At 42.1% G+C, this 17,146-nt stretch overlaps 1 protein-coding gene across 1 annotated transcript; it reads right to left on the reverse strand.

The window, feature by feature from the left end:
• Nucleotides 1–11,371: 11,371 nt before the first annotated feature.
• Nucleotides 11,372–14,122, reverse strand: LOC147142040 (PAK4-inhibitor inka2-like). Its single transcript, XM_086040852.1, has 2 exons — nt 13,888–14,122; nt 11,372–12,537 (listed from the first exon to the last, which is right to left on the reverse strand). Exons 1-2 carry the CDS (start codon nt 13,888–13,890, stop codon nt 11,557–11,559), a joined length of 984 nt encoding a protein of 327 aa, XP_085896978.1. The 5' UTR covers nt 13,891–14,122; the 3' UTR covers nt 11,372–11,556.
• Between the last annotated feature and the right edge of the window lie 3,024 nt (nt 14,123–17,146).

The following is a 17,146-nucleotide window of genomic DNA, read 5'->3' on the forward strand; positions in this document are numbered from 1 at the left end:
GGAGGTTACTTCAACACCATTTCATGTGATGACATTTTCCTTAATTTGACTTTTTTTTTGTTATTTAAATAGATCGTTTATTATTGATTTACACATTTATTGATTTCTTTACCGAGCACTTACCCTGGCTTGAGTCGTTACTTGGAGGACTAGTTTTTACTTGGGTCATATTAATCTAAAGTAACTTGAGAACAAATTTTGTCTACTCTATCCTTCTTTGTTAATAATCTCTCAGTGTCTTTTGCATTGCTTGTCTTTAGACGGCAAGTGTACCTAATGCTGTAGTCTGTAACTTGTACCATATAATTTGGATATGTCAAGACATCTGCATGACACCAGTGGCACTGTTGTGTTTGAGGGAGGGTTGGGTGACTACTGATTCGTCACAAAGGCCCAACGAGGTGACAGAACTTTACAACAAAGTAATTACGCACAGCATGAGGAGCTTGTGATATAACATGTAAAATGTTGTGGTCACAATATGGCTACAGAAGCTGGTCACCACAACAACCGCAGTCATTTACATCCAGAGCAGGCATCAGTGTTACGTAAACTGTCATAATGCATGGGCTTGTTTGGTGGCTTTTTTTTCCCTTTGATTACAACGCAAATAAAATTATGACCAATCACTAGTTAATCAACAAGTAACGTTGACAGCAAATAGTCCAAAAGTCAAAGACTTTTAAAGTGGAAGTCAACCCAAACATTTTTTTTTCAAGAATATGTTCCCAGCAGGCCCACTAGTTGACACACGGCATGCCGATTAATATTGCGTTTGTGGAGAAGTTAAGAAGCAAAATCCACCCCATCCCTGGGGGCGGCCATTTTGTCACTTCTGTCGATCAAAAATTACATCACAACTGCTCAGGGCTCAGGTAACGGCCAATCACGGCTCATCTTCAGAAAACAGGTCAGCTGGGGTGGATTTTGCTTCTTAACTTATATTCCATTAATCAGAATGCCTTCTTTCAACTAATGGGCTTGCATAGAACATATTCTCGAATGAAATATGTTTGGGTTGACTTCATCTTTAAGGTTTAATTTTTGTTTTAATTAAAATTTTGTAAAGTGAATTCAGAAATTTGTTTCTAAACACCTTATACATATTTGAAGAGAATTGCTGAAAACATGTGCATTAAACAGTTCTTCACCATTTCAGTTTTCCAGATTTTTGGGGGCGTGGTTAAACTGTGCCCACCCGACCGCTATATAAGAAGTTGAGCACACATCTTCGTTCGCATCAGTGGTTATACAGCACAACTGCAACTTGTACTTAGCTCGCTCTGTACTATAATGTAGTTTCATATAGTCTACAGTAGGGCCAGACTTGACATATTCTCGTTCTTTTTTGGGGGGTTTATTAGTACTAGCTAGCTGTTGCTCCAACTCATGTGACAGCCGCAGTCATGTCAGGCACATTAAGCAACAACTCAGACCAGTTAATTTAGTCAGATGAGACCAATCAGCAGACAAAAGTCACTTTGTGCTTCTTTCCATTCACTTCTGCCCTGATAGGCAAGCATATGACCCAATGGAGATGGACTGTAGCCAGTCTTTGCAAGTATCTGCCTATCCAAACAACAGTGTGCAAAATTAGACTGTTTGTTCACTCGCTTTTGATACCACCATCGCAACTGAAAGTTTAGTCGTCAGAGTAGATACAAAGAGCAGCCGTACGTAACAAAACAATATAATATCCATTTGGCTGTATAAAAATTGTACATGCATATCAATAGAGGATATAAAAAGTTTCCACGTGACCAAGAGAAATCCTTTCAAAGCTTTTTCTGCCATTAATGTGATGCATAACATCACAGCCTTGTAACCTGTAAATTCAGTTGAAAGATTTTTTTTTAAAGGCATAGTAAAAATCAGCAACCAAATTAATGTGTTTGCACAAATGTCTGGCTGTGTTTGGACCGCACCAAAATGTCCCAAACAAGCGACAAAATTTGATATGCTCCCAAGAATTTAAGATTGACCTTTTAGGCCATTTCTCTTGCAAAGTCCACAATGGCGAGGCTGCACCAACATTTGAAAGTAACCACCATCAGCATTTTCTAAAAATGTTACATTCAATTTACTTCAACTTCAGGATTCAAGACTACAACATGGTGACCAGCTTCATGTCTTCAGCTCACCCAAATCCAACGTTCAACCTTGGGTAAAAGTAACCCAATCTGCTCAAAATCGACTACTGGCCAGCGAGTAGGTTAGGAAAACAACCCAGCATTTTTAGTGTGTATAGTTAAATAAATTATAGTTAGATGTGGACAAAAAAAATTTAAATATTTGGTGCAACTTTAAACTAGTGTTGAAGTTAACCACTCAGACAAACGGGCATTTGTGACATGCAGGCTGACAAGTGTTTGCATGAAGATTGAGTGACGTTAAAAACAAATCAAGGGTGCCGCAACTCATAACTGACATTTTGCCTAGCCTCGTAATAATGAGCCAGCGATAGACGTCAGGAAATCCTGGATGGTTTTAAACTCCCGGTGGACATTTTGTGTAGGTGCCAAAAAGTAAAAAGGACGTCTGGTTGTACTAAATGTACGACAGGTACTAGACGAGACAAAGTGCGCACTGTTCTGTGTTGAGGTAGCGTAGGACACTCAACATTTAATATTTGACCCAATCAGCAGTGGTCAGCCAGTCATGCATGCAGCATTTAGGACTGACAGCTGTGTTTAAAATCAATAGTTGTCCAGGTGTTGTAGAGCAGACCATCTGGTGCTCGCCAGCCCACCTCCACTGGGCCTTGTTGACACAGGGGGCCATGAGCAGGATGCACCTCGCTACCAGCCAGAAGCTTTTACCTTCACTAAAGTCACATGCTGCAGTGGATGCTTTGGTTGCTGCCGCTACTGCTGATCTTTTTGAAAGTCCGACAGCCTCAATCAGCTCTAGGAGAATGAATATGTTCGGAATGGCAGAATTTGCGATATTGATTTTGTAATAGACTTGATTGGATTGGGCGGATGCATCTAATGTTGACTATTGAATTTATTGCTATTGGCAGCCACATTACACGTCACTAATGCCAATGCACAAGCAAACGCTCGATTGATAAATATACAATCCAAATGAATGAAGGGATGTAAATTGTAGGGATGAACATATTTTCCCCAGAAAATGAATGAATGTGAGGCCTTATCTCCAGGCTGTCTGTCTGTTGTTGACATGGAGGCAAGACCTGGTACACACGTGCTGACCAAACCAAAACATTTAGAGGCCACAAATGGGCAGCCTACGCAGTACTAAGTACCATCCGGGTTGTATCATATAAATGTATTCTTTTTTATGATTATTATATGTATGATGTTTTAAGCTCCTTGAAAGTGGTTTCCTCAGATCATCCTCCAATGTTGGCCACATGACGTAAAATGGCTGTTTAAACAATTGGATTTTGTCAACGTTATCTCTTTGAAGTTATTAATGCGTTGCCGCACAATGGTGGAAGCATTTCAGAAGAAGCTTAATCACTATGACTCATGGACATCTGCTTTTAATATCTGCAGGCCACGTTGGTGAAACTGATCCAAGATGCTTTAAACAGGGTTAACAGTGGGGTTAATTTTTTAGAATCACACCACACTCTGTTCATTCTGTCTTTTTGCAGAAGAATCTCTGAGAGGGCACACACACACAGTCTGTGGGGTATCATTAGATGGATTGTAACATGGGTGACCCTCACTTTTTTTTTTTTTTTTAGCATTTTTGTATTTACACTCAGACGGCTCTGGCATTCATCAAGACAAGAGTCGGTCAAACGTGCTTACAAATGATCCATAGACACACAGCGTGAGAACGTCGCATAAAGCTGACAAACCAATAGTGTGCTCGTCTTTACTGACAAATATCCGCGGGTTGGGGGGGGGGGGGTCCTCAGCAGACCCAGTTGAGATGCAAATGGTTCATTAATAGCGTACGATAGAAAGGAAGAGACGGGGGATGGGAACAGGAAGTGAAGATGAGAAAAGGGAGGGAGGACGCAGGAGACAGAGATCTTTGGGAGCATCCTCCAGAGGAGAAGGACGCCATTGTCCCGAGGGTCTTGTGTGTGGCGTTGTGTCGGGGACCGCATGCTGAGGAGCCCCGCAGGAAGTGGGCTTATCAAGGTCGCCTCTGTGACCTCCACTTCCTGCCTGACAGAATGAGCGACTGTGCGAGCTCACGAGCTTTGTTGTGTGACTTGAGTCGCTCTCACGTCCCCAAAATTCCTGCTTGGCCACTCGCATGTGCGTCCAATATCCGTCCTCTGCTCGATTGCATCACCTCATACTCGACAGATGTTTTCCTAACTTCTCTCTTAATTCTCACTCTGCAAACTACAGTATACTTCAGAGTGCATCTTTATATCTCAACAGTTGGATTACACAGGAACTACACAACTAAATCCTGACATCTTACATCATTTTCTATGAAATAGCCTGCAAATATTTTTTTTTCCAATTTTGATTACAGGAATTTTTTACTTTCTGAATCATGATGGCAATTCCTCCCTGCCCAAGAATTGAGCCCTTTCGGTTTTCCGCACAACATTCTCCAGCTCACACTGACTGTAACTTTTGGAAACTGTTTATGATGAGCGTAACCCTGAAATTTCTTATCTGATTTCCTTTTTATTTTTTTTAAGATCTGATCAGATAAGATCTGCTGTCTGTCTGCTTGGCCATGCAGAATGGATGGTCTGTGTGCCTTTTTATGCCAAAACTGTTTTTTCTGTGCAATGGGGGAGTATGATCTTCTCCCACTGTGGTTATTTTTATTGTGATGGATATTCATTGGAAATGCAGTCGGACAGAACAAGATTTGAGAGGGGAAGGACACATTTCCAGCCAATACAGTTTGGGATGCAAACCGAGGAAATTTATTATTTATTTATGACCTCTGTAGCAGCCTAAGTACAGTTCAATTTAATTAACATTCAGATAAAGTTGATTTATGATTATTCTTACAAAAAAGGGGCTATTTACATAGCGGGAAGTTCTGATTTGAATGTTTATGATGCAACAGTTCCTGTTTAAGGGAAGTAATATGTGAACAGTTGATTTTATTGCACTGTGTGTAGCTAATTAAATGGGTAAAACATTTCATATAGATTTCATCCCGATTTAATTATCTTTAAAGTGGAAGTCAACCCAAACATATTTTTTTTTCAAGAATATGTTCTATGCAAGCCCACTAGTTGAAACAAGGCATTCTGATTAATATTGCGTTTGTAGAATAAGAGTTGGCAATGTGGAGTGGAGCCAGCCGCACAGTTTTTGACCTTTCTTTATCTCTCGATTTCATTCGCTATAGATCTAGTTTGCTATTCTATGCACCTCATTCTTCAATTTTGTCACTTTGGACTCATTTTGTACACTTCAATTGTAGAACTGTGAACAAAACCAAGTGAAGCATCTGGAGTTTTTCATGGCAGATGACGAGGGAATGTTTGATTGGAGTGTCAAGCTAAGGCGTCTTTGATTTCAAACCTACAACATCTACCAGTAATAAAACGGTGGAGTCCCTGATCATTCATCTTCTTCATCTTCATCCTTATAACTCTAATAAACCATTAAATCGCCTTCAACCCTAACAAACAACACTTCATTTTTGAATTCACACTTTTATTAAAGGAATTATTTCCACTTGTTGAGCCACGTTGTCAGTTCCTCCCTAGCCCGGAATGGAAAAAGTGTAGAATCCTATCTGTTGTCCACACAACATTATGCAGCACACACACGCCAATGGCACTTTCTCGTAAGTGTTTTTTATTATGAATGTAACTCAGAAATGATTTTTAACAGATTTCCTTGAAAGCTTGTGGAGGAGTGCGGCCAACGAAAAAGCCATTACATTTTGGGATGCGGCTCCGGGAAATAAGCCTTATCTCTAGCAGCGAGGGCAGAATGCAGAATGGGAGAGTCCATGTTCATTCATTCATATGACATCATTCCCAAAGAACCTTGACGTAGCCTTCTACCTAACAAACAGCGTTCTGTTTTTTCACTTTGGAATTATTTCAGCCACAAATATAGTTTGCCTCAACGCATAACAGAATTTAGGTGACGCATTTACTTATTTTCCTTGAAGAAAACCTCTTTGGTTTCTTTTGCAGTAGCTTCGGGTCATTGTGCATCTGCACTGTGAAACGGCTAGTGAGGTCTGAAGAATTTGGATGAAAATTAGCAGATAATATTGCCCGGAACACTTCAGAATTCATCCTGACGCCTTTTTTAGCGGTCACGTCAGGCTAACCAGTTCCACTGGCAGCCATGAATGCCCGCCAGGCCATGGATAACTGAGAAGCCAATTGTCTAATTACTTTTGGTCCCATAAAAAGCGGGAGGCCCGTCATAAACTTTTGATAATTCCTACACCGTTCATCTGATTTAAGTAGTAAAGTAAAGTAAATACTCACAAACTAAAGGTAATAATCTGCAGTCACGTGCTCATTTCATTTCAAATCCATTGTGGTGGTGTTTAAACCCGATTGAGTCAATGTCCCCATATTTATGGACCTGACTATGAGGAAGGACGAGAAGGATAGTAGTTTTGCATCCTGCGAAAAGTACAAGTAGGCTTCTTTTGAAGGAAGCTTCAAATCGGGTCAGCCTTTGACGTCATCTGCCTTCAAATGGAGCCTCACAAAGACGTTCAGAATGAGGCACCCTTTGCACACTACTACCACCTATAGGACTGGGGTGGAACATCAACCGTAAATCACAATTGTTTAACATTCCAACTGGGCTTGTTTCATTTTGTTTTTAATGAAGAACAGAAGAAGTTTCCCAAGAGCTCTGTTTCTCCATTGTTTCGTGTTACTGTATTCGACCAGGGAAAAATCTACCGCTATCTGCTGTACTTGTTCGGCCTTGGTGGAGGTCCCTGGTTTATCTCTGGCGCACGAGCCAGGCGAGCTCTCGCTCCCACACTCGCGGAGTGTGTGATGCATCCTCTGAGTGCAGTATTTGCACGGGAAAAAGCTTACGTAGCTTGGAGGCGCAGCGAAGGTCAGCACTGTGAGTGATGGCGCAGAGTGGAGAGCAACTTTTTATGGGGACACTTGGGAGAAAGTTGCAGCTTTATGGATGGTGGCCGCTTGTGTCTATTTGAGTCAATGTAAACTAGGTGACAAGGTTTATGTGCATTCAATATTTGTGCTTGCTAAAGAGAGTGTGTGTTTGACATAGTTGAGCTGCCGGTGTGTGCTTATGTGAAAGACTGTTAACACACACGCGCACGCACGCACTCGTGTGGTGGTGAATGGCCGCTTTACGCTCGCATCCTCCGACAGGAGAGGCATGAAGGAATGTATTTTGTCTCCACATGTGGCTTTGGCGCCTTGCGTTGTTTGGAAACTTCTCTTCGTGGTGTTGGTTGTAAACATCGCCATGTTCTGCATCGCCTCTTTTATTTTAGCTGGAGCCTTGTAATGATAAAGCACAGGCCTTGAATACAATACCTGCAGAGACACGGCATCTTATTTTTAGACGGCAAAAGGAAATTTGCAATTTCATGGAAAAAATGAATTCATGAAACTGGAGGGGAAATAGCCCGAGGACAATTTTTTTGTTTTTCCATCCTCTTTACTGCGGTTTTTCTTCACTGTTAGCCAACCAAGAGGCGGAGACTTGTCATGGATGAGGCTGTGCACGGAGTGACCCCCGTGTGGGTGCATTGTGCTCATAGAATAAACAGATGACAAATATTAGGACCACATTCCGCTGATGGATGTTTTCTCATGTTTTAAGATGCGCAACTGATGCAATATGACCGAAGTCATGCAGAAACGGAAATTTGTGTGATTGTGGGGGGGCCTGGGGGGGTTTACTGAGTGATAGATAAGGGGAGATACGGTAGATAAGTTGCACTTGTACATGACAAACAGTATATAATGTGACCTCGTCTGACTCGGAAACATGGCATCTGAAGTTGTACAATAGGACCAAAAGGTAGCTCATAACGGCCGTCTTACATGACTGCACGTGAGACCTCAGCTCGGAAAGCATCAAACGATTAATTCTGGATGCGAAAGCATGGAGGCTGAGTGACTGCTCGATGGAGGGGCGCGAATGGTGCAGTTCCGTGATCAGGTGCGGGTGAAGCCATTTTCACGCTAAGGTAGGTATGATGACATCATCAACACGTTTTATCGCGACTAGTGGAGGCCAAATGTATACCACATTTCATATTTACTGCATATACCAAAGAAAGACAACTTCTAAACCACTGCAAACCACAGCCGCAGTAATTCATGTCCAATTTGATCAAAACTGAGCGTCAACTTCACAAAGCCAGAATTCTACTAAATCATCTATCCTTTAATTAGCTCCAAAATGTTTACACTGCTAGACCAGAAAGAGGAAGTGTGTTGTGACCCTGAGGGCTCCATTTGACCATGAGAACCAAAGCAAAGAAAAATGTCCTGGGATGTTTCTGGTGTGTCATCGCCACTGTTATCCTTCCATGAAGCATGAGCTCCACTTTATAGTTGGGAGCAGCTGCTTTGTTTATCGCAGGCAGTCACAAGAACCATAAAACACAAACAAATTAATGATCACAAGAAATGCTTTGTTGTAGTTCTATTATTTTGATTTAAATCTTAACAGGCATATACAAGAATTGGGTATACTGTATGCGCCCTATGCCATCCAGCCTACTTGTTTTGCTTCCGAGTCTTGGTATTGAGCTCACAGAAAAACGCACACAATGAAAATAACATTCATCTTTGTGTCAGCCAGCAGGCCTAACAACCCCCGCAGTTCACTTCCTGTCTCAGCTTCTGCTAGCTGCTAGGCTAATAGGGGGTCATATATGTTTATGTACATTCATCACAATGTGTTTCTGTGGGCATATAAATACATTTACCATCATTTCCTGTGTTGAACAAGCACTTGCATCAAAATCACCATTCAGAAGCAGCTTTTTCTCTGTACTTACCGATGATACGCTCCATTGATTTGCTGGTAGCAGCACTTAAAACTTTGCCCAATTTCCGCTGCGAAGCCATCAAACAGTGTTCAATTACATAATTCAATGATTGGCCTCAACTGTCCACTTCTTTAACAGTTATGAATGTCAACAGTTGGATTCATTCAGTCAATACCACCAAATTGATTTTTCTTTCCAACAAGTCTTGCGTAATTTGTTAGATAACGCATCTCATGATTCCCTTTCTGCATGACGTCAAAACTGTCATTTAAAAAATCATTCCTCAGTTCCTTCAATTCGACATTCCTAATGTGACGCGGTAAAATTTAGCTGCCAGCTATACCGGAAGATGGCCGGAAGATATTTATCATCACTTTCTCATAGGCGCTGTCGTGTAATGTGCATGCGGAGTGAACGTCACAGATGCATCATCGGCTTTTTTTTGTCAACAACTAAGGAGAGTACTTTAAGGACATTCACTTAAACTGCCACGTCGGGTGGGTGTGTGAAGGCCAAATACGGAGTGAGATAATCCTGAAATTACTTTTTGTGGCATGGTAGCAGTTGTATTAAGAATTTGAACAAACAACATGCATCCTTAAGCGATGCTTACAACTGCTGTGATGAGATTGTGGGCAGTAGAATCAGTGCACAACAAATACCCGCAATTAACATTTTTGCCTCAATAGATTTGCCTTTTGAAGGAAAAAAAAACCTTTATAGACACTCACTGGCCAACATTAGGTTCACATTCTGTTCGATCCACTACAAGCGCTACAATATATCTGACATTTGCAAAACCAAAAACCTTTATTTCGACCTGCAGTCACTAGCTACCTTCAAGAGCCTCAGGAGTGAATTCAGAGATTTGTTTCTAAATCCGTTATACATGTTTAAAGTTATTTGTTAAACACATGCATAGTACTGAATTGTGGAGTGTTAAATTGTTTTTCGCCATTTTAAGTTTCAATTTTTTGCGGCATAGCGAAGTCCAGCATTAGCCTCCCTTCGTCCACTGAATAAAAATTGGAGCGCCTTTGGTCGCCCAATTGTGAGCTGCAGTTAGCTAGCTAATCTTATTCTGCAAATATGCAGCTTCCCTTCAGCTAATCCACTGGTGTGGAAGCCTTTTGAGTGCCTCGGATTGAGAAAGTGACTGACAACCAGCGTCAAATGTGCATGTGGGTGCTATTGTATAAAATAATACGACAAAATCTGACAATCTCAGATATAAGCAGCTCAAAAAAATGGACTTGGTTGTTTAATTTTACACTTGATAGTTGGGCGGGCACTCCAGAGGCCCGACTATTTTGTTTACCAGCAATTAAAAAGTCGATTTTCCATAATATGTCCCGTTTAATGAAATGAGCTCGCTGAATGGACAGCAAACTCATAACTCCCAATTTCCCTTTCCATAGTTTTCCCATTTCCCCCATCATCAACCATCACACACCCCTACTCGAGATTAAAACAGTGTCCTGATAAAATCTTGTTATATTCCTCTGTGACATTCCAGACAGTAACAAAAGAGAGAAGCATCTCTCCTCCTTGTTTTCACATGATGAAATGATGACATGATGTGTGAGGTAAGGAGCATGGGAATAATCTCCCCTTATCTCCATCTTGTCTACTGTTATTTCTCGCCTGGATTAATGTGACTACGGCAAAGGCAAAGTGATCATTAGCTTATCTCGGCATGTATATAAGTCACCTCCTTGTCTCGGTGCCTCCTCACTAATCGCGCGCGCGCCGTTTCCATTAGGCCTGGTGTGTGCGTGTGCGACGTGAAGCCACCAAGTCAAATAAAGAGCGAGTTAAATGAGGCGGACTGAATCAAGTCAGCGTGATGCATGCCTCTCTTCGCCTTTCACCTCCCCGTGCAAACACACAAGGGAGATGAGCTCAGCCAGCCTGTAGAACTCTGTAAATAGTCCCATTGTCTGTTGAGAAAAAAAGTTGCGCGAAATGATTTTCTTGAGTAAAAACAGAAATACCCAAAGGATACGAGAACTGAGGCACACCCCTAATTGTGTTACTTCACCAATTAGGTCGTTTCAGACCATTTGGTTCTTGAACTTACCCAGAGGTGGGTCGAGCAGCCAAATATTGCACTCAAGTAAGAGTACTGTTACTTTGGAATAATATCACTTGAGTAAAAGTAAAAAAGTTGTCCTCCAAATAATTGCTTAAGAGTAAGAACATATTCAGCTGAAAAAAATACTCAAGTACTGAGTAACCGGTGAGTAATTATTATTAAATAGCATGCAGGTTCGGGGAATGTGGGAGGTACGGGGACAAAATGCAAACTTCAGAGACTCGAAACCTCAGAACTGCAATGTGGAATGTGCTAACCGCTACGCCGCAAAAGTGCCGTGGAGAAAATGCCATCATTTAAAAACATAAAATACCTCAAAAGCTATGGAATAACAACTTTGCACTTTGATGCTTATGATAATTTTTTTTTATTTACAGTGTAACAGTACAATTTTTTCCTTCAACTCCCCTTTCACACCTTCAACTTACAAATCTTCACATATGAATATTCCATGTCAATATGACTACAGATATTTAAATAGGTCTTCACTATTTCAAGTCAAGTATATAGTATAAAGTATAAAGTGACTCTGTGTGTCAGATGTAGCCAATAATGTCCTTGCATATGATGGGCTGCCGGCTCCCCGACTTCATGAGGGCGGCAAAGTGGTAAAAGTCCGTGTCCAGCTCGTGAATGGCCGAGTGGGACTGGTGGAAAAAGGGCACCTTCGGCTCCGACGACACGACGGGACACGAGAGGCGCTTGGGGGCGTTGGCGGTTCTGCTGAGGTGGCAGTCGGCGGACCTCATCCTCACTCTCTCCTCCATGCTCTTTGACAAGCCGGCTAGTTTCCTCCGCACGTTGCCCAAGAGGCTTCGTCCCAGTCTGCGTCGGGGTTTGGGTTTCGGCTCGGGGGGCTCGGGACAATCGGGTAGGTCCATCCAGTTCTGTACCAGGTCCGCAAAGCTGTTGTCTCCCAGAACCAGAGGTTGGCGGCTGCGTCCTCTGGTCAGCAAAGCGTTGGCCCAGTCCTCCGGGTCGCCCGCCTCGAAGGACGTCCACCTCTCCAGACAAGCGTCCGACGTCGATTTAGGCCGAACGCGTCCGCCCACCACCCTGTTGGTGCGCAGGCAGGCAGAGGACGACACACGCACGTTTCTCGTCCTCCTGAGGACCACCCCCTCGTCCTGCCACGACGCCTCCGAGTAGCCGGAGTCAAAGTCCAAACTCTTGTGGCTGCTGGGTGAGTTGAGTCCCAGGCGACTGCTGCGGCTGTCATCCTCCTCGTCATCCTCCTCTTCCTCCAGAGGGGCGGCCAGGCAGCAGGCCGAGTCGTAGGTGCTGGCCGTGCTGGCGCTGGATATCCTGAGACGGCCGCGCTGATCTCTGGGCCGGCAGGGCGGAGGCACAGCGGACGGGCTGCCGACGGCAAAGATGGGGAGCTGGGCGCTGCTGGGAGGGCGAGCGTGCCTGCAAGCTGGGGGACACGCCCTCCTCAGATGCTTCAGGTCCTGCAGAGATCTCATCATGTAGTGCACGTGCTCCCTCAAACACCCGCCGGATTCTTTGAGGCACAGCTAAGGAGTGACAAAAAGCATGCTTAGACAGTGGTCACAAGGAAAGACATGATGTATTTTTTTTTTATTCAAGCCAATGAGAACTAGAGGGGACTCAATTTTTGTCAACCAATTAATCGGTCAGTTTTTCCAATTCAACTCGGATATAGTGCAACCTGCTCATGAATCAGTAAATGCTTTTTAGTACACTCTAAAAACAGTTGGGTTAAATATAACACCATTTGGGGTCAAAAAAGGACAGATTCACTATTTGGGTCAATTTGACCCAACTTTCTGGGTTGTTTTTGCAGAATACAACCCCAAAAATTGGTAGGTTTGTACAAAACAACCACAAAAATTGGACTGTTTTGTACAAAACAACGCAAGAAGGTGGGTCGAATGGACCCAAGCAGTGGATCAGTCCCTTTTTGACCCAAAATTGTGTTATTTTTTACCCCACTGTTTTTAGAGTGTAGAAATGGGCACAAGGTACAGTAAATGATATGCTGACAATGCTTTCCCAAAGTCATGGTGGACGACTATCTGGTTGTTTTAAAAGTTGATATTATTGCACTGAAAATGTGACTTGGTGACAGGCCGCAAGAAATTATTTCTATTAAAACCATGTGAGACCGAGACGGTACTCTAGCTTTACCAAATTGTTGGTGCCCCACGATTTTGAGTTCTATAAATGGTCAATTGCATTTAGGCTTAATTGGACCTATTGAAGCCGTCTGGAAAGTTTCAACATTTTGAAACGAGGATCTGCATAGTGTAACACCGTCTGCCTTCTGAGAATAATAGCTCATCTTCTCTACTCATGTGAAGGTCAATGCCGGTATCATTCAAGGTAAAGCCAACATCCGTTCATTGACTTTGAATCTTGAATGATTCAAGGGGAAATCCAGACACGTGCACTCATTTCTAACCAGTGTGCATGTCTCCAAGGTAAAAACAGCTGCAGCGTTCAAACTCTCCTGGATCTTAATTTAGCTGCCAAAAACGGATCCTGTCTCTTTAAGAAAGTCACCAGTGACAAAGTAGGGCAATTTAATACCAAAGTTTTCTCCCTTGGACACATTTCTGATTGGCTGGAATGTTGCGGGTGCCTCAGACTTCAAATGTGTAAAGGATCGCGTGATGCTGTGTGTGAGGGAGAGTGGAGCCTGACTGTGGATGGATGCATTGCCCAAAAACGTGTGGAAGACTATTCGGCAGTCTGTGATGATGTCATGAAAATTATTTATGAAACTTACAATGGGGGAAAAAAAACATAAAAATGGAACATTATATAAAGCAACAAATAAAACACATTGGTGATGGCATTTGCATGCCACAAAATGTTGATATAAAGTGTTGAGGAAAACTTACCATATCGTTTCCTCCGCTTCCTTTAGTAGAACACAAACGACGCTGACGTTTAAAACAGGAACACTTCCTTCCGTTGGAGTCCAAGTGGAACAAAATAAAGTGCCATGTAGCAGTGTAAAAGAAAACTCCTGAATGCCGGTGTCGCCTCCAGCTGCTCGGTCGAGTGCAGATGTGCTGATGTGCGTGAAGGTTTCACGTCCTGTTTTGGGTCTTTGCGTCTCGCCGCACCAAGCAGCCAATCAAAGACTGGCGACGTCCGAGCAGCCAATCAGCGAATCCCGCTCACAAAAGAGCCAATCGGTGAGCAGCGGGCGCGAAGCTCATTTGTACAGCCCAGTCAGACAGTCAGAATCAGATTTAGCAAGCATTCACCTATCAAATTATGAAAAGAAAATACAGTTTGACCTGAGAAGTGTCGTTCTACGACAGATATGACTCAGGGAAATGTGCTTCTCGCCAATGGTGGAGCCAGTGAACACTGTGAGCAACACAGTCAGTTTCTTTCCCTCACGTTAGAATCAGGTAATTAAATCAACTTTACAATAGCATAATTGCGTCATTTAATGCTTTTCATTAATTTTTTTCAAGTTTGCCTCATAAATTATACATGTGATTTACAATGGTGTATATATACATATATATTTTTATATAAAGCACCTATATCAGTCTAATATGGTACGACTTTTACCTTCTCCTGTAATTTGACATTATAACTACCCCTGCGCTAATTATAACCAGTTCAATTGCCGTATCAAAAATAAAATTACATTTATAAATCATACAGAATCATAAGGTTAAATTACTACCTGTCTGCCAATAAAAAGGCAGATTTAAAACATATAGAATTATTTCTTTGAATAAAACTGATTTTATTGATGACAAAAATGTTCTATTTAACTATATTCAACCATGCAGGTGTACCTAATGAAGAGGCCTAGTGTCCAAAATGTGCGTATTATACATCATAAAGTCCATCATGGCAAGGTATGTCATGTTAAAAATTACATATCAGAACTTGTCATTTGCGAAACTGGGCATTGGATTATATAAATGAATACTTATATTGGCAGTTATGCCACGATCTTGTCCTCATGCTTTTGAGCTGTTTGGAGTACTGTAATCTACATAAAATGACTGCAATTGATCAACCCAGACATTTTTTAAATGCGCTTGTCCCATTAGGGTCACGGCTGAGCTGAATTTAGACAAGAGGCGGGACACACCCTGGACTGGTTACTGGCCAATCACAGGGCACATCATCCACACTCACATTCACACCTATGGGCAATTTTAAGTCATGAATGAGCCTAAAAAATGGAATGTGGGATGAGTACCTTGAGAACACACACACACACACACACGTGTTGTATTTCAAACTCATTGCGGTGGTGTCCAAAGGCAACATAACACTTTCTGTAACGTGTAGCTGCAGACTACAATTTTAAACATTTGCTTCCATTAGATTGTAATAAATTGCAACCTGCCCCTGCTTTTTTGTCTGACTGCTTCTGAAATGAAGCTCTTGTTGCAAAGGTGATGGTTCATTGTCATTCAAGTGTAAACAAATGCTTCAATCTGCACCATAATGGTCTGTTGATGCCGAACTGTTGTTCACACGCTATTCACCGCTTCCCTCTTTATGCTGATGTGATGGGAGCACTTGGGCCGCAGTGGCCGTGATGGCTGCCGCTCGAGTGCAGCATTAGCATGAAGCAGTAGATAATGGTGACGTGTCCTAACCTGCAACACATCTGCATCACCTTTGACCCTCACTAAGATGAACATGATCACATTGGTAATGAGTCCCTTTGTGATGCAATGACCTGCAAATTGTACCAATTCACCTCATAACAGTCAACGTTTACATTGCAACGACTGCGCCCATGCAGAGGCCATCAGCCTCGCCTTAGCATAACGAGACCTCCATTTTGGAAGAGACCACAACTTGAACATTTTATGCAATAATCAGCTACTAAAGCCACTGAAATGATCCAAAATGTCTATCGTGTTTACTATTCATCTTTGTAATAGATAATTTGATTCATTAACACATTTTGACGTCAGATTACATTCATACCATGGGCAATCTTTGACAGGCTGACATCACTTTAGGTATGGGTTTTTTTTCATATCCTGTCGAATTGGAGGAAAACTCTTTTGCATCATTTAAAATAACATAATCTAATGCGTGGTGTCCTGTTTTTCCATAGCTGTGAAAAACGTTGATATTCTTCACATCTAAAAGCAATCCATTATAGGTTAAGATTAAAGTTAAATCCATTTAAAGAGAAAGCAGACAACTTCTCAGCTTTGTGTTACAGTACGTGACAAAGCAAATGCCGTAGGATAAGTGTGATAGCTTTTCAAGAAGAAACTTGCTCGAAATCTCTTAAGTTTGTACTTTTCAGTGTGGTTCTAATCTTTGTGATGTTCTGATGTGGATGTTGCTTAATTTTATATTTAGGATTTACCACGGGCCAATAACAAGCAAGCAACGGTTCAAACTTTGGACTCCCATACCTGATACAGGAACATCGCCACTTCCACTTGGCGGTTACAATGACACGTGTTTTAGCCTGCTCTTGTCTACTATAAGTCTATTTGCGACAGGAGTTGCACAATCCTGAAACACGTGACCAGTTTCTGTCTGTTGATGACAACACAGCGCCGTTTACTGGCAATTCTGGAATTTAAACTGCTACTTTGGAAGGGGCGTTTGGAGTTGACTGGACATAGATGGACACCATTGGCTCCAGTCCAACCGTGACACTAATGAGGATCAATCGTAAGGAAAATGAATGGATGGATGAATATTTCTGGACTTAACTTGCAGTGCAAAAAGTGGACTGTTATGTTTTTTGGGGTTTTTTTAAAAGCCTGTTTGGGACCAAGTTACAGAAGATCAATATAACTGTTGAACTGTAGTGCCCCCTGGAGACAATGCAAGCTCCCCCCCAAAATTCACTGGTCTTAAAGGCGTGACTCTCAAAACTTTTTATACAAGCTACTTGCGCAGAAATCCTCTCGTGTACCACGCTTTGAGGTGTACGGTTTTTAAAAAAGTAAACATACATTTGTTCCAATTGCACTTTTTTTTGATGTATTGCAAAACATTGAAAGATAAAATAAGGTGCCAAGGTACAGGGGCTTCAAATTGAAATTAAGTGAGCCTTTATTGTCCCCATTATGCAAGCCCAGCAAAGATTCTTCATCCCTTAATTTTCAAGCCTGCTATGTTACAATTGTACTTTTTTTTGCA

The sequence above is a fragment of the Filicampus tigris genome, chromosome 9, assembly GCF_054856515.1.
Source record: "Filicampus tigris isolate MCC_2025a chromosome 9, RoL_Ftig_1.0, whole genome shotgun sequence".
NCBI lineage: Eukaryota > Metazoa > Chordata > Actinopteri > Syngnathiformes > Syngnathidae > Filicampus > Filicampus tigris.